General features: G+C 41.8%; 1 protein-coding gene across 1 annotated transcript in view; it reads left to right on the top strand.

Annotated features, from left to right (window-relative positions):
• MAPK1 (mitogen-activated protein kinase 1) overlaps positions 1 to 24,433 on the top strand; it is a 100,930-nt gene that overhangs the window by 35,416 nt on the left and 41,081 nt on the right. Inside the window, exons 2-3 of the mRNA XM_066365456.1 lie at positions 18,446 to 18,628; positions 23,048 to 23,237. Of these exons, the coding sequence (XP_066221553.1) occupies positions 18,446 to 18,628; positions 23,048 to 23,237 (373 nt within the window). The remainder of the gene's footprint in view (positions 1 to 18,445; positions 18,629 to 23,047; positions 23,238 to 24,433) is intronic.

Raw genomic sequence — 24,433 nt, 5'->3', positions numbered from 1 at the left:
GGAAGCAGAACATTTTTTGTGTGTTATGATTATTTTTATTTTTGTCACCGCTGTCTGCCTTCTTCAACTTCTTTTTCAGTTTACCTGTCAGAATTTGGCTCAATTATGAGCCTAACCTTGGTTCATTACTACCAAGAGACCATGGCCAGGGAGGAACTATTGGCCTTCATATAGTGTAGTGGCTAAGTACTCAGTTAACTGTGGTCATGATGATTAATGAGGTCCTTTCTCATTTCTTACTCCAGGTCCAGAGGCAGAGTGGCTGTGCTACCACCCTTGAATGCTTGGCATTAGTGGGGACTTGATGCTCTTAGTTTTTGTTGATTAATTCTAGCTGTTGTCATATGTCACTGCTAGCCAGCCAGACCTGGACCATTCCAAAATCCTTGCCCAGTGAGAGTGGAAGGGAAAAACTGAGGAGGAAGGAAATGCAGGGGGGATGATAAAAAAATGAGTAACCCATCTCCTTCATCAAGGTTTCTTTCTTTCTTGTGACAAGTTAGAGCAGTCAAATTACAAGGATCACTTCTAAGTAGCACTGCTTTGAATTAGAGACTATCTGTTGCAGAGAATACTAACTGACTTTGTGCTACCCTAGCATGCTTCAAATAAAACAAAGTTTCTTGGTTGTAGGTTTTAAGGATGATGATATTCACAGTGCTAAATCCTGATAAAGAATCTTAAATCTGGTAAAAATAGACTAATTTTTCCCATCATGAGGAGAGAACTGTTAACTTTTCTATACATTAAAAAGAATAATTTGTGGGCCTGGCTGGGTAGCTCAGTTGGTTAGAGTGTCATCCTGACATGCCAAGGTTGCAGGTTCGATCCCTCATCAGGGCACAGACACGAGTCAACCAGTGACAGCATGGGTTAAGTGAGTCAGCACGTCGATGTTTCTCTCTGTCCCTCCCTCTGTCTCTAAAAATTAATCAATAATAATAATTTGTGTACTTCGGTCCAAAAAATTTGTGGAAACTTTAGTATTCATTTTTCAGTGTATATATCTATGCATATGTATGTATGTATGTATGTATGTACATTCAATTATATAACTTAAATCAAGGTTTTTTTCCTCATTTTCTAGTTTAAATATTGTTTTTGTTTTTTTTATTAATTCATTTTAGAGAAGAGAGAGAGGGAGAGAGAAGGGGGAAGCAGGAAGCATCAACTCCCATATGTGCCTTGACCAGGCAAGCCCAGGGTTTTGAACCGGGAACCTCAGCGTTCCAGGTTGATGCTTGATCCACTGCGCCATCACAGGCCAGGCAAAGAGAGAAGGAGGGAAGGTGCAGAAAGCATCAACTCCCATATGTGCCTTGACCAGGTAAGCCCACGGTTTTGAACTGGCGACCTCAGCATTCCAGGTAACCACTTTATCCAGCGTGCCACCACAGGTCAGGCATGTTTTTATTTTGTTTTATACTTCTAATATTTGGAAGAAACTTGAAACAGAATAATGGAACCATCTTCTTTTTTATTTCTTCTTCTTCTTTTTAAAAAGTGGCTGAGAGAATGGGAATGGAATTCAGTGAGAAGTTGATTTTTTCTTTTCTTTTTTTTTTTTACAGAGGCAGATAGACAGGGACAGACAGACAGGAATGGAGAGAGATGAGAAGCATCAATCATCAGTTTCTCGTTGCGCGTTGCGACTTCTTAGTTGTTCATTGATTGCTTTCTCACATGTGCCTTGACCGCGGGCCTTCAGCAGACCGAGTAACCCCCTGCTGGAGCCAGCGACCTTGGGTCTAAGCTGGTGAGCTCTTTGCTCAAGCCAGATGAGCCCGCGCTCAAGCTGGCGACCTCGGGGTCTCGAACCTGGGTCCTTCCGCATCCCAGTCCGACGCTCTATCCACTGCGCCACCACCTGGTCAGGCTGAACCATCTTCTTTTTGTAACTTGGCCAACACTACCAGAGTAGACATGTAGGGGAGAGCCAATTCACGACTAAAACTCAGACCTCCTGATTTGAGGTCTAATGTTACTTCCTTTTCAGGGTATCATGCGATAAAATATAATTAATGATAGTCAAGTATAAAAGTGCCTATAGTATTCCGCTTTTTATTTGACGGTCTAATATCTTTCAGTCTTTCTTTGCATGTGCTATTTCTATGCTCTTCACCACCCTTGAGCTTTCCTCTGTTTTTTTTTTTTTTTTTTTTTAAGCTTTCCTCATTAAAAAAAAAATTTTTTTTTTTTTGACAAAGTCAGCGAGATGGACAGATAGAGAGAGACAGGAAGGAAGAGAGATAAAAAGCATCAGTTCTTTGTTGTGGCACTTTAGTTGTTCATTGAGTGCTTTCTCATATGTGCCTTGACCGTGGGGCTTACAGCAAACCGAGTAACCCCTTGCTCAAGCCAGCGACCTTGGGCTCAAGTTGGTGAGCTTTGCTCAAACCAAATGAACCCGCGCTTAAAGCTGGCAACCTCAAGGTTTCAACTGGGTCCTCCGCATCCTAGTCCGATGCTCTATCCACTGTGCCACTGCACTGTGCCACTGCTTGCTCAGGCTAAGCTTTCCTCATTTTTTTTTTAAAGCTGTGTATTGTTATACTTGTTGCCATGATGTAGCCACCAATCTTTTTTTTTTTTTTCAGAGACAGAGAGTCAGAGAGAGGGATAGACAGGGACAGAGAGATGAGAAGCATCCATCATTAGTTTTTCATTGTGACACCTTAGTTGTTCATTGATTGCTTTCTCGTATGTGCCTTGACCGCAGGCCTTCAGCAGGCCGAGTAACCCCTTGCTCGAGCCAGCGACCTTGAGTTCAAGCTGATGAGCTTTGCTCAGACCAGATGAACCCGCACTCAAGCTGGCGACCTTGGGGTCTCAAACCTGGGTCCTTGGCATCCCAGTCCAACGCTCTATCCACTGTGCCACTGGCTGGTCAGACGCTTTTCTCATTTTTGAGCCAAGCAAATGATTGCTCAGAGATGTGAGGTAATGTAGCACTCAGCGAGTAAGGGATAAGGGCCAGAATTGCAATTTGTCTTTGTCTGAGTGGCCCTATTTTATACTGAAGAGGTTAAAAAATGCATATGTAGACAAATAAATTTGTTTAAGCTCTGCGCTGTCTGCATCTTTTCTAGAGAGGTTTACATACGTGTTGATGACTTCAGATTGTAAGCTATGATATCTATAGTATATTGGAGAATTGATTTTTTTAAATTAAGATTTTATTCATTTAAGAGAGAGAGAGAAGCAGGGGGAGGAGCAGGAAGCATCAAGTCCTGTGTGAGCCTTGACCAGGCAAGCCCAGAGTTTTGAACTGGTGACCTCAACTTTACAGGTCGATGCTTTATCCACTGTGACACCAGGTCAGGCAGAGCATTGGGTTTTTTTTTTTGTATTTTTTTTTTTGTATTTTTCTGAAGCTGGAAACGGGGAGAGACAGTCAGACAGACTCCCGCATGCGCCCGACCGGGATCCACCCGGCAAGCCCACCAGGGGCGATGCTCTGCCCACCAGGGGGCGATGCTCTGCCCGCCCCTCCGGGGCGTCGCTCTGCCGCGACCAGAGCCACTCTAGCACCTGGGGCAGAGGCCAAGGAACCATCCCCAGCGCCCGGGCCATCTTTGCTCCAGTGGAGCCTTGGCTGCGGGAGGGGAAGAGAGAGACAGAGAGGAAGGAGGGGGCGGGGGTGGAGAAGCAAATGGGCGCTTCTCCTATGTGCCCTGGCCGGGAATCGAACCCGGGTCCCCCACACGCCAGGCCGACGCTCTACCGCTGAGCCAACCGGCCAGGGCGAGCATTGGTTTTTAATACAATATTATGATGGTTTTATAGCTAAAATGACTTTAGCCTGTCTTTTTTTTTCAGAGACAGACAGAATCAGAGAGAGGGATAGATAGGGACAGACAGACAGACAGGAACGGAGAGAGATGAGAAGCATCAATCATCAGTTTTTCGTTGTGACACGTTAGTTGTTCATTGATTGCTTTCTCGTATGTGCCTTGACCGCGGGCCTTCAGCAGAGTAACCCCTTGCTTGAGCCAGTGACCTTGGGTCCAAGCTGGTAAGCTTTGCTCAAACCAGATGAGCCCGTGTTCAAGCTGGTGACCTCGGGGTCTCAAACCTGGGTCCTTCCACATCCCAGTCTGACCTTCTATCCATTGCGCCACCGCCTGGTCAGACTAGACTAGCTTTTATTTGCTCACTGAATCATTTCCACCTTCCTTAAAAACTTTTGCACTGGCCTTCTTTGTTAGTAAATTATGTGAGACTCAAGCTAAAGTAAGAAATATATTTTCTTTTAAACAGTCATTTGCATTATCTACTTACTTATTTTTAGAACATTAATTTGGATCAGTTATTTACTTAGCATTTTAAGACAAGTTAATATTTATCTGTGAAATTAAGTACATTGTACTGTAGTTTTTTGTTCAGATAATTAAAATTTACCAAAATGGGTAGCTTAGAGAACAGCTTAATAGCTTTCTCTAAAAATAACCCATTCGCAGTTGATAAGGTAACATTTTAGTTGCTTAACACTGGGTACAGTATGTGGTGCTTGTGAATGATAGGATACCTTCTTTATTTAGACAAAGTTTATTATGCACATAGTCTGTGCTATGAAATGAATATATGAAATGGCTGGGAGGATAGGGAGAAAATCTGAACATACCAGAAATTTTATGTTTATATCAAAGCCTTAGAAAATGGCTGTGGAAGGCCAGGCACTTATTCTAATGACACTGCCATTGCTCAAAACTGGGTTGGGAAATTTCCCTTGCAGTTGCCTTCAATATGAGCATACAGAGTGGGGCAAAATTAGGTTTACAGTTGTTTGTATGGAAAATGACACAGTAATTAATAAATAATACTATATGACTCAGAAAATCAACCCCATAATTTTATAGTAAAGCTCAGTTTTTTAAATCACCTTTTTATGTATAGTTTAATCTACCATATAATATACCTTTTCTGTGTGTACAGTTCAGTGAATCTTGGCAAATGTATATACAATACTTATGTAACCACTACCATAAAGAAGATACAGAACATGGCATAACCCCAGAAAGTTCCCTTGTGCCCCTTGGCAGTCAGTCTTCACCTCAGGTAACTGTGATCAGCTGTCACTGTGGAGCAGCTTCAGCTTCTCCAAAATTCTATATAAATGTATAAATAAGTATACTTTTTGTGTCTGACTTCTTTCACTTAGCATAGCAGTTTTTCAGATTCATCCTTGTTGCATATATCAGTAGTTGTTTCCTTTTGTTGCTGAGTCCTCTTTCATCAGTGTTTTTTTTTTTACATGAAGATAGAGAGAGAGAGGGACAGATAGGGACAGACAGGAAGGAAGAGAGATGAGAAGCATCAAAGCATCAATTCTTCATTGCAGCTCCTTAGTTGCTCAATGATTTCTTTCTCATATGTGTCTTCACTGGGGGGGTACTGCAGAGTGAGTGACCCCTTGCTCAAGCCAGCGACCTTGGGCTTCAAGCCAGCAACCTTTGGGGTCAAGCCAGTGACCATGGGGTTATGTCTGTGATTCCATGCTCAAGCCAGCAACCCTGCACTCAAGCTGGATGACCCCAGGTTCAAGCCACCAACCTGGGGTTTTGTCCCAGGCCAAGTAGGCCATGCTGTGAGGTTTTCTTATTTTGAAGTTTTAAAAGTTCTTTTTTTTAAGTTAGAGAAGACAGGTACAGATAGACAAGAAAGGAGAGAGAAGAGAAGTATTGGCTCATTGTTGCAGCACCTTAATTATTCATTGATTGCTCTCTCATATGTGCCTTGACCAGGGGTGGGGGGTTCCTGCTGAGCCAGTGACCCCTTTGCTCAAGCCAGCGACCATGGAGTCATGTCTATGGTCCCACACTCAAGTCGGCAACCCCACGCTCAAGCCAGCAACCTCTGGGTTTTTGAATCTGGGTTCTCAGCATCCGAGGTTGGCGCTCTATCCATTGTGCCACCGCCTGGTCAGGCCTAAGAGTTCTTTATGTATTCTGAATGTGAGTCCTACATATTGCAGATTTTTTTCACCTTTCTGTAATAGCTCAATTTTGGCCTTGATGGCATTACCTGGCATGTTCACCCCTCTCATTCTCAAGATCCCACTTAGCAACTTTCTTTTCAGTCTTGCTAATTCCTCCTCCTTTCTCCACTGTCATCACTCTTACATAGTCCAGGAACTTTACTACTCCCCTTAAAGATGAATTTTTGTTTTTTTAAGTATTTTATTGATTTGAGAGTGCTGTTGGTTCATAGTGTCCTTGGGCCTGGACACTATGTTAAACACCCTGCAGTGGGTGGCATGGTTTAACACAATGGACTGACCTGCTTAAAATGCCAGTTATATGCTTGTTGCTTAGTCCAAGTCTATCATCTCTCACTATTGCATTGCTTCAAATGGTTTCCTTTTTTTTTTTATGTTTTCCTTTTATAATTCTTTCTTCATATCACAGTTGGAGCGATTGTTTAAAAATATAAATTGGGTACTTTTAGTTCCCAGCTTTATGTGGAAATGCACTTAAGATAAATCCTACATTCTTAGCACAATTGCTAGGTTACTGCCTATTTCTTTGGCCTCATCTTGAGCCATTCATTTTCTCACTCTTGGTACACTTCAGCCACAATGGCCTGGGCTGCCTTTTGGGTCCCAAAAGTCTGAGGCCTAACTGCTCTCTGCTTGATAAAAACTTATCTTTCTCTGCCACCCTTCAACCTGGCTAATTCCCACTTATCCTTCTGGTCTGTTTTAAATGCTACTTTCTTAAATAGGAAGAGCCTTCACTAAGCTCCTAATTAAAACAAGTTCTCTAGTTTTCCATGATGACATTATACAATTTGCATTATTTCTTAGCATCCATCATAATTTATATATTTGTGATATATGTTAATGTTTTTTATATTTCCCCCATATTATATAAAGTTAATGAGAGCAGTAAGCTTTCTATTTTATACTGCTGTATATTCATAGTGCTCAATAAAATGTAGATGATTAATAAATACTTGATAAATAAAATTGATTTCAATATTTAAATGTTTTTAAAGTTATTCGGTATGCCTCCTGTAGAATCCCAAACCAACATTTCTTTCTCTTAAATACAAACTTCTGTACTAGTTTTCTTTCTGCCATTTTCATTGAATCTGTAAACTGCCTAATAACGAGTTCTTGATCTTGATTCTGCTATGGAACATTTACTGTATTTCCCCATGTATAAGACACACCTTTTTTCAAAAATGGTGGGATCTAAAAACTGGGTGCATCTAATACAGTGGTTGTAGATTTTTTTACTTACATTTTCTGCTTTTTCAGGCTTGTTTTTGCACTCATTGTTGAAGACAGTGATACGTCATCAGATGCAAATAAGGAAAAGCTAATGCAGGCTGGCCAACAGTTTTTGCCCACGGGCCAGATTAGAAAGAAAACTTTTTTCACCGGCTGAAATACTAAAATTAAAAAAATTTAAATACAAAAATGATTTGTTTAAGTAAACAAAATTTTATGTAATTTGTTTATAAATAAATGTGAGTGAAAAAAATTTTAATATACAATATTATTTTAATAAAAATATAATTACAAACCGTATAAATATCCAAACTGTATCGCAATCAGTTGAAACTATTTAATTAATAGAATGAGCTTGAAGGGGTTATATCGCAAATAAAACAATTATTTCGTTTTACAAACAGCCTGGACACATTTTCAGTTATCAACTGCAGCTATTGTTTATGCTGCAATGCCACTTGATTCAGCACACTTGACCACAAAAATAACGAATTGTTTAACCTTGGGTACGCACTGGCAAACTCCGTCTAAAAGAATGTGGGTTTCACATTGCCGCTAAACGTCAAACAGTTCATATCGAGTGCAGACGAGTACAAAAGTTTTAAATCTTTATAATGGGATTTTTTTTCCTGTATTTTTCTGAAGCTGGAAACGGGGAGAGACAGACAGACTCCCGCATGCACCCGACCGGGATCCACCCGGCACGCCCACCAGGGGGCGATGCTCTGCCCCTCCGGGGCGTCGCTCTGCTGAGGGCAGAGGCCGAGGAGCCATCCCCAGCGCCCGGGCCATCTTTGCTCCAATGGAGCCTCGGCTGCGGGAGGGGAAGAGAGAGACAGAGAGGAAGGAGAGGGGGAGGGGTGGAGAAGCAGATGGGCGCTTCTCCTGTGTGCCCTGGCCGGGAATCAAACCCGGGACTTCTGCACGCCAGGCCAACGCTCTACCACTGAGCCAACCGGCCAGGGCCTATAATGGGATTTTTAAAAAAAAAATAAGTATCGCGAATCCATTCGACCAATTATTGGAAGTTAACCCTAGGTTAGTCACACACAGAATTCTTTTCCGCATATCACTATCTTCTTAAATATCTCAATTTCCAATAATCAAAGACGCTTCCGCTTCTGAGTAGCTGAGATTTTAAAGTAGCAGAGAATATTAAAAATTTAATTGTGGGCCGCATAAACTCATCACAGGGGTGCAGGCCGTATGTTGGCCATGCCTGAGCTAATGCATGGGAGTTTTGACAGTGATGAGGAGTTGTATGAATTTGATGATAAATAAAACTTGAGTTCAATAACTTTATGTAATACTCCCCCCCCAAATTTTGGGCCCCAAAATTAAGGTGCGCTAATACATGGGAGCGTCTTATACATGGGGAAATACGGTAGGTAGTCAGTGAAACCTATGGCTCCTTCTTAGGTTAATGTTAAACTAGAAAGCCCGGCAGTCATACGAAATGAGTTCTAGATATTATAAATTGTAATTAAAATGATTTGTGCAAAGGTGTCTGCTAATTGAAACTGAATTACCCAGGGCAGGCGGCGAGGACGCCCCTTTGCTTACTGCTCCACGGGGTTTCCCCCTTCTACTTGCTTAATTGCTTAAAGTAGAGTGCAATGAAGGAAACCACTGGCGGTACATTTCTTAAGAGCCACCGCTAGCTCAATAAATAAAGGTGATTTAAATAATAAAAATGTTAATTCACATGTCAAAGATCTCTTTGTACACATTTCTTGTGTAGATCTTTCCATCATTTTTAAGCTCGCCTTGCAGAGGACCATCAATTATTTTTAATTTTACGTCCGTTCTTTCACGAACTCTTGAACAGGCAACATAAAGTTGACCGTGTCCAAATGCAGGCTCAGGTAAAAAAAATGCCAACACGCTTAAGCGTTTGGCCCTGAGACTTATTGATGGTCATAGCAAAGGCAAGTTTTACTGGAAATTGTCTATGTCTCAATTGAAACGGCAACCCTGTTTGAGATGGAGCCAAATCAATTCTTGGAATGACATGTATTTCACCTTTAGAGGAGCCAGTCAAAGACTTAGCTATTATGACATTATTTTTCAATTGGAGAACCTCTAGTCTTGTACCATTGCAAAGACCCCTTCTGGTGTTAAGATTTCTTAACAGCATAATAATTGCTCCAATCTTTAACCTCAATTTGTGAGGTGGCATGCCAGAAGGCGGGACTATTTGAATGCTGTGGCAACTTCACCCCATTGGCTAGTACAGTTACGCAAGCAACCAATAAGCTATTGGCGACAAACAGACACTTAAGCCACATATAATAAAGATGAATAAAATAAATTATATATGATTACCAAGGAAATCAATTATATTGAAAGACGGCATTTTAAATAATGAGAAAATGTATCTTAATGTATGTGCTGCCTTTTTTTTTCTTTTAGTGATAGGAGTGGAGGCAGAGACAGACTCCCACAAGTGCCCCAACCAGAATCCACCTGGCAAGCCCACAAGGGGGCAATGCTCTGTCAATCTGGGGCCTTTGGTCCTCTGCAACCGGAGTGATTTTTTAGTGCCTGAGAGGTGGAGGCCAGGGAGCCGTCTCAGTGCCTGGGGCCAACCCGCTGTAATTGAGCCATCTCTGGAGGAGAAGAGAGAGAGAAGCAAGAGGGTGAGGGGTGGAGAAGCAGATGGTGCTTCTCCTGTTGCCCTGACCAGGACTCGAACCCTATACTTCCACACCCAGGCTGATGCTCTACCACTGAGTCAACCTGCCCAGGCCCTGTATATACTTCTTCATTAATGCTTTAAGTAGCAAGATCAAGCAGCAGTTGTAACAACTATTGTAATTTCAAAGTAGTATAATTATTTTGAGAATTACAACTATTCTCAATGGTCTTAATTCTAGCCTTAGCATCCTTCAGTCCACAGAAATACCTGTATTTTGATAGTGTCACTCTCATAGTCCAAGAAGTCCTTCTGTTATCAGAATGAAGTACTGTATAGATTTCCCAGCTTTCTCTGTCTGGTGTCACCATATTTGCTTTTCCCCTGGGCATATTTTAAACACTAGCCTTATAGAATGACCCAGCACTTGTACTCAGTCTTCCATGCTTTAATTCCTGCAACTCTTCTTTCAACAGATCTTTCTCATTGACTGCCTATTTTTTAAATCCTACCTGCTTTTGAAGCCACCTTTAAAATACCTTCTGAAAGAGTTCCACAGATATTTATATATAGCAGTGCCTTATATACTCAGTAAATTGCAGCGATTATTAAATAAGTGTTATTTGTAAAATTTCTTTTCATTTTTTACTACCACTTAGTTCCCAGTAGTAAACTATAAACATTTTGAGTGACAGACATATAAGAAATAAGGCAAAGCAACATATCAATAAGTTTAAGCAAACATAATATACAGCGAACACATAAATGACTAATGTTTAGAATTGTTTTGATCTCAGTGTGAATATTTATATGTTTTACATCAGTGCACAATGAGAAAATATTTAATAGGCCTGGATATTCTGGGGGCAGTACACACCCTATAGACACTGCCCCTTAGTCACAACTTATGCACACATTGGAAGAACATTCTACTTCAAACAGAGCGACTGCAGGATGCCCACACAGACATAGGAGACAGGGTGATTCTGGAACTCCTGATGGGCCTGTTCCCTGGACCCCATAAACCTCCTTATGAGGAAGGGCATGGCTGGATTTGTTCTGCTCATTTTCCTCTCCATGTGTTGGCTCTTATCTTTCTCTGTAGCATTGTTCCTATTGAAAATCTGTTATCCTTCAGGATGTGGTTACTGTAGGCCCTTTTAATCCTCTCCTTAAAACCCTTATTTGGACTTAATCTACCCAATTTCTTCTTGTGTTTCAGATGTACTTTACTATGATAAAGGCAGTGTGTGTTGTCGCTTCCTGTCTCTTTCCCTCATTAAATTGCAAGCTTCTTCAGAGCATCATCGTTCTCTGTCTTTGCCACCAGTCCTACATGAAAAGTCTCACAAATGGGAAGTGCTTGACAAGTAGAGTTGAATCCACCACAACTCTGGAATCACTCTCATGTTGTGTGGTAACCCTATCAAAACAGGAAATGAAGTTAGTTTAGCATGACTTGTTCATAATTGAGTTATTCTGTTTCCCCTTTCTTCCCTAAGTAATCACAAAACATCTGTTAAATAATCTACTCTATAATTTTGTGGGCTTCTACTTCACATTTACTGACCAAATACATTTCTAGACTGTTTCTGTCCACCCAGGCCTGGGATTAAACCATGCACCCAAGAAACCCTGGTACCTTTTTTTAACTGCTCCCTGAAGAATTAATTAATATAGACTATACAGCACATTTTTAAAGTATACAGTTTGATAAATTTGACATGCATTCTCATGAAACTATCAACAAGATAATAAACATACTCATCACCTCCAGAAGTTATCTAGTTTCCATTTATGTAGTCCCTTCCTCCCACCAGCCCCAGGCATTGCTACTGACCTGCTTTCATTCTCCGTATATTAATTTGCATATGATATGACTGAAAGTAATTTTTTTGGTCTGGCTTCACTCAGTATAATTATTTTTAAGATTCATCTGTGTTGTTTATATTAACAGTTCATTCCTTTTTGTTGCCATATAGTAGAAATCTGTTTTGAAAATTGAGTATACTCACCTTGAATCCTTCCCATTCCCCACAATTTATGCATCTCAATATAGAATTTGTCGGGGACTTGAAGCTACATTTGTATAAGGTGACTGGGTGATCTCAATAACTTGAGCTCTTCAATAGGCTTAGAATAGTCCTCAATACATAGAAGATGCTAACCCAATGCTGGGTAAAAGTTTCCCCCTTTATTCAAGTGTGTGTATGTGTTTGTTTTAAACAATATACCAAATTCCACTTAGGAAGATTATTTTGTATTGGTCAGGAACTGTAAAATAATTGTAGTTTCTCCTGTAAAGGATATTCCAGTATTCTGTTAGTATTGTTTTTTTTTCTAATTAAAAATTACATTTTAATTTATTGATTTGGCCTGACCACAGGTGGATAAAGCATTGACCTGGAACAGTGAGGTTGCCAGTTTAAAGCCTTGGGCTTCCCTGATGAAGGCACAATTGATGCTTCCTGCTCCTCTCCCCTTCTCTCTCTCTCTCCTCTCTAAAATAAATAAATAAAAAATTTAAAAATATTTGGTTTTGAGAGAGAAAGATAAATTTGTTGTTCCACTTATTTATGCATTCATGGAAATCCAACCCACAATCTTGGCATATTAGCACTACACTCTAACCAACTATGCTACCCAGCCAGGGCCTAATTTAAATATAAATTTTATTTACATTTTTGTGACAGAAACAGAGGGAGACCGAGAGAGAGACAGACAGACAGACAGGAAGGGAGAGAGATGAGAAGCATCAGTTTTTCATTGTGGCACCGTAGTTGTTCATTGATTGTTTTCTCTTGTGTGTCTTGACGGGGGGGGGGGGGGGTACAGCAGAGTAAGTGACCTCTTGCTCAAGTCAGCGACCTTGGGCTTCAAGCCAAGTGACCTTTGGGCTCAAGCCAGTGACCATGGGGGCATATCTATGATCCCACACTCAAGCCAGCGACCCCGCACTCAAGCTGCTGAGCCCGTGCTCAAGCCGGATGAGCCCACGCTCAAGCCTGCGACCTTGGGGTTTCAAGCCTGGGTCTTCTGGGTCCCAGTTCAACTTTCTATGCACTGCGCCCCCGCCTGGTCAGGCAGGCCTAATTTAAATTTTTAAAAATATTTTTTAAAGAGGTTCACATGGCTTTTCGATCAAAACAATCTAAATAGGAAGCCCTGGCTGGATAGCTCAGTTGGTTAGAGTATTATCTCGACATGTCAAGGTCGAGGTTTGATCCCTAGTCAGGGCACATACAAAAATCAACCAATAGCATGAGAGATGGGGGCACAGTGGATAGAGCGTCATTCTGGGACACTGAGGTTCCAGGTTTGAAACCCTGAGCCTTCTGGCTTGAGCCCAAAGATTGCTGGCTTGAGCGTGGGGTCACTGACTCAGCTTGAGCCCCCTGGTCAAGGCATGTATGAGAAGTAATCAGTGAACAACTAAAGTGTCGCAACTATGAGTTGATACTTCTCATCTCTCTCCCTGTCTGTCTCTTTCAGTAAAAAAGAAAAGAAAAAAAGAAATAGAATCTACCAAAAATGGCATGAAATGAATAAGTGGAATAACATATTGATGGGTTTTTTTCTAAAAGTCAAATTAAAAAAAGAACCCCAGCATAAAGAGTAATACAATGAAAGGCTTTCCTTCCCTATCTGTCCCACTCCAGTGTGGTATTCTGTCCCTCCCTCCATCACCACATATATCACTTCCTTTTGTACTCTTTCAGACTTTCTTTATACAAACACAAACAAATGTTAATATATATCTTTTCATTCTTTGTTAGAAAAAAGATAGTATATTATCTACTGCTAAATCTTGCCTTCTTTTACACTTAAAAGATCTTGAAGATCTTTCATTGTCATTCCTTTTTTTCAGCAGCATAGTTTTCTAATTCATGAATACCTACTTCCCTATTGATGAACCTCGTTTTTAAAGTTAATTTTTTTAGATGATTGTAGTCACGTGCAGTTGTAAGAAATAGTGAGGTGTTTCCCCAGTGGTAACATCTTGCATAATTATAGTATAATAGCATAGCTAGGAGATTGACATTGATAAATTTTATACAAAGCTTATTCATGTCAGTAATTTTTATGCATTCATTTTTGTGTATTTAGTTTTGTGCAGTTTTATCACATATGTAAGTTCATTGAAACCACTACCATTCTTTTTATTGGAATGTTTAATTTCTTCCCCTTTTAAGAAGTTTAAGCCTGACCAGGCGGTGACGCAGTGGATAGAGCGTCGGATTGGGATGCGGAGGACCCAGGTTCGAGACCCCGAGGTTGCCAGCTTGAGTGAGGGCTCATCTGGTTTGAGCAAAAGCTCACCAGCTTGGACCCAAGGTCGCTGGCTCGAGCAAGGGGTTACTTGGTCTGCTGAAGGCCCATGGTCAAGCCACATATGAGAAAGCAATCAATGAACAACTAAGGTGTCGCAATGTGCAACGAAAAACTAATGATTGATGCTTCTTATCTCTCTGTCCCTGTCTGTCCCTCTCTCTGACTCTGTCTCTGTAAAAAAAAAAAAAAAAAAAAAAAAAAAAAAGTGTAAATTTTCTAGTAAAAAAAAAATGTAAAATTTACCATATTAACCATTTAAAAATATACAGTTGAATAGTTTTATGTACCAGTATATACATGTTATTGTGCAACAAGTCTGTAGAACTTTTTAATCTTGCAAGACTAAAACTGTACCCTTGAACATCGCCTCATTTCTTCCTCCCCTCAGGCCTTGATAAACACCATTCTACTTTCTGATTCTGTGAGTTTGACAACTTTAGATGCCACTTATGAGTGGAATTATACAGTACTTTCTTTTTGTGACTGATTGACTTCACTTAGGATGTCCTCAAGATTCATCCATGATGTAATGTGATAGAATTTCCTCCTTTTTTTACGGCTGAATAATATTCTTGTGTATGTATAATATATATCACATTTTCATTATACATTTGTCCATAATGGATATTTGAATTGCTTCCACTTGGATGTTGTAAATAATGCTGTAGTAAACATGAGTTGCCAATATCTTTTTTTTTTTTTTTTTTTTTTTTCATTTTTCTGAAACTGGAAACAGGGAGAGACAGTCAGACAGACTCCCGCATGCGCCCGACCGGGATCCACCCGGCACACCCACCATGGGGCAACGCTCTGCCCACCAGGGGGCGATGCTCTGCCCATCCTGGGCGTCGCCATGTTGCAACCAGAGCCACTCTAGCGCCTGAGGCAGAGGCCACAGAGCCATCCCCAGCGCCCGGGCCATCTTTGCTCCAATGGAGCCTTGGCTGCGGGAGGGGAAGAGAGAGACAGAGAGGAAAGCGCGGCGGAGGGGTGGAGAAGCAAATGGGCACTTCTCCTGTGTGCCCTGGCCGGGAATCGAACCCAGGTCCTCCACACGCTAGGCCGACGCTCTACCGCTGAGCCAACCGGCCAGGGCGCCAATATCTTTTTGAGATCCTGTTTTGAATTCTTTTGGATATATATCCAGAAGTGGGATTGTTCTATCATATGACAATTTTGGGTGTAATTTTTTGAGAAACTTTCATATTGTTTTTCATAGTGGTAGACCATTTAAATTCCCAACATTGCATAAGGGTTCCAGTTTTCACAGCATCCTAACACTTTTTTGTTTTTTTTGATAGTGGCAATCGTTATGGGTATGAGATGATTTACTGTGGTTCTCATTTGCATTTCTCTAATAATTAGTGATGTTGAGCAACTTTTATATGCTTGCTGGCCATTTGTATATCTTTGGAGAAATGTCTATTTGACATGTCTTATTTATTTGTTTGTTTATGCGAGAGGAGGAGTGATAGTGAAGCAGGCTTCCACATGTGCCCCAACTGGGATTCACCTGGCAACCCCATTGGGGCTGATGCTCAAGTACTGAGCTATTTTTAGCATCTGAGGCTGACGCACTAGGACCAACCAAGCTATTCTAAGCACCCAGGGCCACACTTGAACCATTTGAGCCACTGGCTACTTGAAAGGAAGAGGAGAGGAAGGGGAGCAGATGGTCACTTCTCCCATGTGCCCTGACTGGGAATCAAACCTGGGACATCCATATGCTGGGCTGACGCTCTATTAACTGAGCCACCGGCCAGGGCCAACATGTTATTTTTAATGGTTTTTTAAAAAAATTATTTTTATTTATTGATCTTTAGAGGGAGGGGGAATGGGAAATACCAACTCTTAGTTGCTTCTCATATGTGCCTTGACTAGGCAAGCCCAGGGTTTCTTTTTTTTTTTTTAACAGAGACAGCGAGAGTCAGAGAAAGGGATAGATAGGGACAGACAGACAGGAACAGAGAGAGACCGAGAAGCATCAATCATCAGTTTTTCTTTGTGACGCCTTAGTTGTTCATTGATTCATTTCTCATATGTGCCTCTTGATTTAGCAGGCTGAGTAACCCCTTGCTCAAGCCAGCGACCTTGAGTCCAAGCTGATGAGCTTTGCTCAAACCAGATGAGCCCGCACTCAAGCTGGTGACCTCAGGGTCTCGAACCTGGGTCCTCCGCATCTCAGTCTGATGCTCTATCCACTTCGCCACCACCTGATCAGGCAAGCCCAGGGTTTCTAACTGGCAACTTCAACATTAACAAGTTGATGCTCTATCCACTGTGCCACTGCTGGTCAGGAGTTACCAAACTGATTTTAAATCAAACACTGTTAAGAGACACTAGACCCCGCCTTGGCCAGGTAGCTTAGTGAATAAAAGAGTAGTTTTGGCACACTGAGGTCACGGGTTCAGTCCCCAGTTAGGGCATGTACAAGAAGCAATCAATGAGTGCCCAAATAGATGGAGCAACTACTAAGTGGAACAATGATTTGATGCTTCTCTCTCTCTCTTTTAAAATCAATGCAAAAAAATATGTAAACTCTCTGTGGATAATTCAAATCAGAGAGAGAACATGAGTTCAACAAAAGGGAACATAGGTTAAAATAGTTGTAAAATATTAGTTTAAACTCAACACGATAAAATTCTAGTTTTACTGAAACATGGTAGTCAGACATGCCCATGGCCGTAAGTTTGCTTTCAAGAAGACTGTTGGGGTGAGGATTAGTAAGCCCCAATTGTATCAGTACTCAGTAATAAAATAAAAAACCAACTGACCTGTTTTAAGTGAGAAGGCATGAGATCATTCTTATTGGTTCTCAACTATAAAGGTGGTATGACCTGTCTATGGAATTAGGTCTGTTCCTGTCTGTCCTGCTACTCCATTCTGCTTCCTTTTTGGTTTACACTATCTGCTACAGCAGGGGTCCCCAAACTATAGCCCACAGGCAGCCCCCTGAGGCCATTTATCGGGCCCCCCGCCGCACTTCCAGAAGGGGCACCTCTTTCATTGGTGGTCAGTGAGAGGAGCACATTGACCATCTCATTAGCCAGAAGCAGGCCCACAGTTCCCATTGAAATATTGGTCAGTTTGTTGATTTAAATTTACTTGTTCTTTATTTTAAATATGGTATTTGTTCCCATTTTGTTTTTTTACTTTAAAATAAGATATGTGCAGTGTGTATAGGGATTTGTTCATAGTTTTTTTTATAGTCTGGCCCTCCAATGGTCTGAGGGACAGTGAACTGGCCCCTTGTGTAAAAAGTTTGGGGACCCCTGTGCTACAGAACTGATCAGAAAGAGTTTATACTCTTCCACAGTAAGTCTATATTTGCTCATTTCTCCTTGGACTTCTCAGTTTTGTTATTTGTTCTGATACTTGGCAAATATATTTTATTTGGCACACCTTTCTTATTTTTGTATTTTTCTGAAGCTGGAAACAGGGAGAGACAGTCATACAGACTCCCACATGCGCCCGACCGGGATCCGCTCGGCACGCCCACCAGGAGGCGACGCTTTGCCTCTCCAGGGCGTCGCTCTGCTGCGACCAGAGCCACTCTAGCGCCTGGGGCAGAGGCCAAGGAGCCATCCCCAGCGCCCGGGCCATCTTTGCTCCAATGGAGCCTCACTGCGGGAGGGGAAGAGAGAGAGACAGAGAGGAAGGAGAGGGGAGGGGTGGAGAAGCAGATGGGCGCTTCTCCTGTGTGCCCTGGCTGGGAATCGAACCCGGGACTTCTGCACGCCAGGCCGACGCTCTACCACTGAGCCAACTGGCCAGGGCCATGGCACATCTTTTACCATGAATTATTTGGTGTCTCTTTTTTAAAAATTGATTTGAGAGAGAGAAGAAAGAAGGAAAGGAGAGGGGGAAAGGGGAGGAGAGAGAGAGAGAGAGAGAGAGAGAGAGAGAAAGGGAAGGGAAGGGAAGGGAAGGGAAGGGGAGAGAGCAAGAAAAGAAAAGAAAAGAAAAAAATGAAACATTCATTTGTTGTTCCACTTATTTATGCATTCATTGGTTGGCATCCACAGTTACCAGGTCCAGGCCCTCTGCTACCTTGTTCCAGCAGCATCTTCCCTAGCTTGAGGCTTTTTGTGTATAATATACATGGTACCTTCACATGTATATTAAACAAGTATTTAATCAAAGTGCTAAACACTTAATACTTTATCAGTTTGCATTCTTTCTACCAAGATACGCTGAGAACTGTTTTTAATGGCTATCTCTCTCCTGCCCCTTTTCTTTTATAGCTCTGCTTATGATAATGTCAACAAAGTTCGAGTAGCTATCAAGAAAATCAGTCCTTTTGAGCACCAGACCTACTGCCAGAGGACCCTGAGGGAGATAAAAATCTTACTGCGCTTCAGACATGAGAACATCATTGGAATCAATGATATTATTCGAGCACCAACCATCGAGCAAATGAAAGATGTGTATCCTTTGCAGACAACGTAACTCCACTGCTTGGTCACCTTGTTGAGGAAATGCAATTTGAAATGTCCTGGACTTACCAGATTAAAAGAAAAGTGTATAAAAGCAAATTTAAGAGGAAATTGTGATATGCTTGCCATTTACTGTAATACTTATGTAAAATACTTCTCTAATTCATTTTATCAGTCCTAACTACTTTTAGTGTCTTAATGGACAACCCTATTGTATTCTCATCAATTTCAGTAGTTTTTTTAAAGTATAATTTTAGAAAATTTTGGTTAATACCATTTCTAGTCATTCTTTCTTCATTCAAGGTATGGTTTGTTATGATGGTGAAAAAGAAGCGAAAGAGCTTAGACTAAGAAAGAGAGGGTACCTTGGATATCACATGGTCAAATCCAGACTGTCCTAATCTTAGACAAAGTCGTTTTACGTCTAGGTATCAGTTTTCTCATCTTGAAAATTAAGGAAGTAGCCCTCATGATCTTTAAGGTGACACACCTCTAAAGTACACTATTAACTATGACCAATGTTTAAAAATTTGGACTGTGTAGGTCCAGAGGAGACTGCCTGGGTAAAGACTGCATTTGAAAGATAAAGACTTTAAATATACTAACTCTCTCTCTCTTTTTCCTTCTTTATCTCCCCTCTCTAAAATAAATATTTAAAAATTAAAAAAAAAAAAAAAAAAGAGCCTGACCTTTGGTGGTACAGTGGATAAAGCATTGACCTGGAACACTGAGATCACCAGTTCAAAACCCTGGAATTCCCTGGTCAAGGCACAATGGGTGCTGATGCTTCCTGTTCCTCCCCCTTCTCTCTCTCTCTTTCTCTCTGTCTCTTTCTCTTCTCTCTCTAAAATGAATAAAAATTTAAAAAAATATTGAAGAGGATCTGCCAAAAGAAAGTTTCTTTTTTTTTTTCTATTTTATTTTAGTTATTTATTTCGAGAGAGAGAGCCATCCTCAGTGCCCGGGCCAACTCACTCTATAATCAAGCCATTACTGCAGGAGGAGAGGAAAAGAGATAGAGAAAGAGAGAAGCGAGAGGGGGAGGGGGTAGGGTGGAGAAGGCCTCTCCTGTGTTCCCTGACAGGGAATCGAACCTGGGACTTCCACACACTGGGCTGATGCTCTACCACTGAGCTAACCAGCCAGGGCCCCTTTCCACTTTTAAATAGCTCTTTTACTAGCTTATAGTGATATTTTAAGTGAAATGCCTTCTTTCCCTACCATCTGTTGTCCTGCTTTACCTTTCACCATAAAAATCAAATCTCTTTCAGATGACAGATTTTTAAGTAAGTTGCATTTTAATCCCATCCTGTATCTCATCTGGCATTAATCTATAGGAGACATAAAATAACATTAATACAGAAATGAATAAAAGAAATGCAAAAACATTGCTGATGAAATAATAATATGGTAAAGTTAAAAGCTAAAGGCTTTCCTGGCCGGTTGGTTCAGCGGTAGAGCGTCGGCCTGGCGTGCGGGGGACCCGGGTTCGATTCCCGGTCAGGGCACATAGGAGAAGCGCCCATTTGCTTCTCCACCCCCCCTTCCTCTCTGTCTCTCTCTTCCCCTCCCGCAGCCAAGGCTCCATTGGAGCAAAGATGGCCCGGGCACTGGGGATGGCTCCTTGGCCTCTGCCCCAGGCGCTAGAGTGGCTCTGGTCGCGGCAGAGCGATGCCCCGGAGGGGCAGAGCATCGCCTCCTGGTGGGCAGAACGTTGCCCCTGGTGGGCGTGCCGGGTGGATCCTGGTCGGGCGTATGCGGGAGTCTATCTGACTGTCTCTCCCTGTTTCCAGCTTAAGAAAAATACAAAAAAAAAAAAAAAAAAAAAAAAAAGCTAAAGGCTTTGTCACTGGCCAGGTTGCTCAATGGCTGGAATGTCATCCCCACACACTGTGAGTTCGATCCCAGGCACATACAAGAAATAGCCAATGATAGCCCTGGCCAGTGGCTTAGTGGTAGAGTGTCGGCCCGGCGTGTGGCTATCTCAGGTTCTATTCCTTGTCAGGGCACACAGGAGAAGCGCCCATTTGTTTCTCCACCCCTCCCCCTCTCACTTCCCTCCCTCTCTCCTTCTCTCTCTCTCTCTCTCTCTCTCTCTCTCCCCCTTCCTCCCCACCTCCCCTCCTGCAGCCAAGGCTCAATTAGAGTGAAGATGTGAGTGCTGAGGATGACTCCGTGGCCTCCACCTCAGGCACTAAAAAATGGCTCCAGTTGCAATGGAGCAAGGGCCCCCAATGGGCAGAGCATTGCGCACCAGTGGGCTTGCTTGGTGGATCCCAGTCAGGGATCATGCGGGAGTCTGTCTCTGCCTCCCCTCTTCTCACTAAAATAAAAAATACTGGCCCTGGCCGGTTGACTCAGTGGTAGAGCGTCAGCCTGGTGTGCAGAAGTCCCGGGTTCGATTACCGGCCAGGGCACACAGAAGCGCCCATTTGCTTCTCCACCCCTCCCCCTCTCCTTCCTCTCTGTTTCTCTCTTCTCCTCCCTCAGCGAGGCTCCATTGGAGCAAGGATGGCCCAGGCGCTGGGGATGGCTCCTTGGCCTCTGCCCCAGGCGCTAGAGTGGCTCTGGTTGCAACAGAGCAACGCCCCGGAGGGGCAGAGCATCGCCCCCTGGTGGGCAGAGCGTCGCCCCCTGGTGGGCGTGCCGGGTGGATCCCTTTCGGGCGCATGCGGGAGTCTGTCTGACTGTCTCTCCCCGTTTCCAGCTTCAGAAAAATACAAAAAAAAAATATATATATATATATATATATATATATATATTTTTTTTTTTAAATAAAATAAAAAACAACCAGTGAGTGCACAACTAAGTGGAATGAGTTGATGCTCTCTCACTTCCCTCTCTCCCATCAATGGAAAAATTAAGAAAAAAAAAGTTAATGGCTTTTAGAATTTAATTTCTTTAAGGAAGATATTTATCATAGCTAAAATTCTAGATGCTTAGATACAGGACAAGAAAGCAATAGAAGCAAAACTAGCACAAGCTCCTTCTTGGTATAACTTCCTCATAGTCTTATTAGGATCTCAACATTAATTGAGTCAGGCAGATAGACTGAATTTAACAGCAGGAAATTTAGGCCTCTATTTCCAAAAGTTTTATGGTTGAATTTTGAGGGGAATGAGAAAGGAGGTAAAAGGACAATGACATACAGGTTGTTGCTGGGCCAAAGAAAGGATCCTTTCTGGTCACCACCCTTGCCCAGATATTTCAAACAAGCTTTGGAGAGGCTCTTAGATGGTAGAAAACTCAAAAGAACAAGAAAGTTAAGATGTCCTTATTGGCCGATATTTCTGTAACAGCTTTTTTCAGGTCTTTGTCTAGGTCAGTGGTTCTCAAGTGGACACCAGGGCACACTTGTGCGCCCTAGAAGATTTTTCAGGTGTGCCTTGTGGTATTCCAGAGAAATATGTACCTGTTGGGGACCAAAAAACCAACAGGGTGTTTGGAGTTTAGATTTTGGAGGGACAGAGGTGTGGGGAATTGGCTGTAAACTGACAGTCTGCCCAGCCTTTTGCAACCTCACTTGCCTGATTAGGTTGCAAAAGGCTGTTAAGCTGTGGTGCTGGATTGTTTACACTACCCCCCCCCCCCCATGTTGCCCAGAAAGACTGGAGGCAAGTTTTTTCTATCCTTTGTTTAGTGTAAAGTTAAGATGATATGTATGGTGGGGGTTTTCTGCACTCAACACAATTAAGAGTAAAAAAAGAGGAATTCTTCAATGTATTTATTGACGAGGAAATGAGAGTTTGCCTTTCAAATATATGCCCAAATATTGAAGAAATTGCTAGGGCACATCATGCTCATGTTTCTCATGAACACAAGAATGAAAAAACTTAACACATTCAAACCAGGACCTGCCAGATTTACTAACTCTTACTAAGAATGTATCTATATATATATAAAAAGATAACTTTTTGTCGTTTTTTAATTTTTTAACCCCTCTTTTTTACGAATTCTAAAAAGTATAACTCAAAAAATGTTTTTTAATGTTAGAATAAATTTAGTTTTGTCGTATTTATTTCATTTAATTACCAAAAAGCACGCTTGGACTTTATATTTTTTTCTTTAATATTTGACTTAATTATTATAACATATTTCTATTATATATATTTGTATATATGTGCCTACAATTATTTGTAGGATTTTAAATGCGCCTTGACTTCAAAAAGTTTGAGAATCACTGGTCTAGGCCAATAATGGGTCCTGTGAAGTGGGTATCATGCCTGTTGTCTCATAGGACCTAAAAATGAGTTGATTACTTCAGATTCCTTCTATAAAGCAATACTAAGTTTTCATCAGTTTTTCATTTTCCTCATGGTCCTCATGATGTAATAATGGGGGTCCATTGTTTTCAGTGCTTTGCTAAGTGTGTTCAGCTATTTGGTGTGTTACCTTAACCTGTCCGTATAGATATATAGTACAGGACCTCATGGAAACAGATCTTTACAAGCTCTTGAAGACACAGCACCTCAGCAACGATCATATCTGCTATTTTCTTTACCAGATCCTCAGAGGGTTAAAATATATCCATTCAGCTAACGTACTGCACCGTGACCTCAAACCTTCTAACCTGCTGCTCAACACCACCTGCGATCTCAAGGTCAGGCAGGTTTTTACTTTTGGGTGATAAATATTTTAAAAACTTTTATTAAGGAATATTTATATTGTTACTCAAATTTAAAATATACCAGAAATATATGAAAATATTTTTATGGGAAAAAATGCAAGTAAAGAGTGCTAAAATTCTCTTTTTTTCCATCCCATTGCATCTTCCCTTCCAGAGGTAACCACTATAACAAACTGGTGTATTTTCTTCCAAAGTTTTTTCTAAGGTGTTACATAATGTGTACTTTTATACTTATATATAAAAATAGGATTTTATGCCTTTTGTGTAAGTTAAAGCATATCTGTTTCATTGGTGGTTTTTTTTCTTTAATACATTCTATAAAAAGACTCAGAAAACTTCAGTGACTTTGATGTCCAAATAAGGCATTCCCAGTAAACAGGGAAACTCAAGATCCTTTACAGTCCTGAGAATTCTCTTGAAAATGGGCAGTATATCTCTACATATATTTCTATTTTAATAGGTAGCAGAGGTAAATAATTAGAGATAGAGATGTCTACAGTTCTTAGATAAGATGAAGGGATGTGGATCCAGTCTAGTAAAAATGCATGTGAATTCCAGAAGACCTAGATACCTTCGGGCAGCTCCCCGCCCCCAGGCTCTGTACTGGTGGCGTTGGGGTGGGCAGAGACCTCTTCCCTGGGTAGCCAGTGTCAGAGCTGATCCTGCCAAGGCCTGGCTGGGAGTTTCAGGACTAGCATTTGGCAGCACAGCTGCTCTTCAGCAGGGTAGAATTGAGTAGAATTCAGAAATATATGAAAATACCATGGAACCCTTCTTCCCCGACCTGCTGGTGGCCCACCAGGTGGCACTGCTGCACCTGAGGTAAAGTGAGCTTTTTGCAGGGAATGCATTGCAGATGGTGCTGACCTTGCACACAGTGCCACTGCAGACTCCCACTGGTTTGCATGCTACATCCAGGGCTACTGTGGCCTTTGTGGACCAGATGTGCACCTTCCAGGAGTGGGTAGACAGGCTGGGCCACCTGCAGGACGATTTAGTCAAGTACTTCTGCCTTGAAGCCACCATGCTATTCACACCCAATGCCTGTGACCTTTTGGACCCAGTGCATATGGAGTACCTACAGGCAAAGACAAAGGTGGCCATCACTGTACATGAGGTCCCATTACCTGGCCCAGCTCCAGGGTTTTTGGCACCTGCTACTGTGGCTT

Source organism: Saccopteryx leptura, chromosome 2, assembly GCF_036850995.1.
Source record: "Saccopteryx leptura isolate mSacLep1 chromosome 2, mSacLep1_pri_phased_curated, whole genome shotgun sequence".
Lineage (NCBI taxonomy): Eukaryota > Metazoa > Chordata > Mammalia > Chiroptera > Emballonuridae > Saccopteryx > Saccopteryx leptura.
This window is presented reverse-complemented; position numbering and strand designations above follow the sequence as displayed.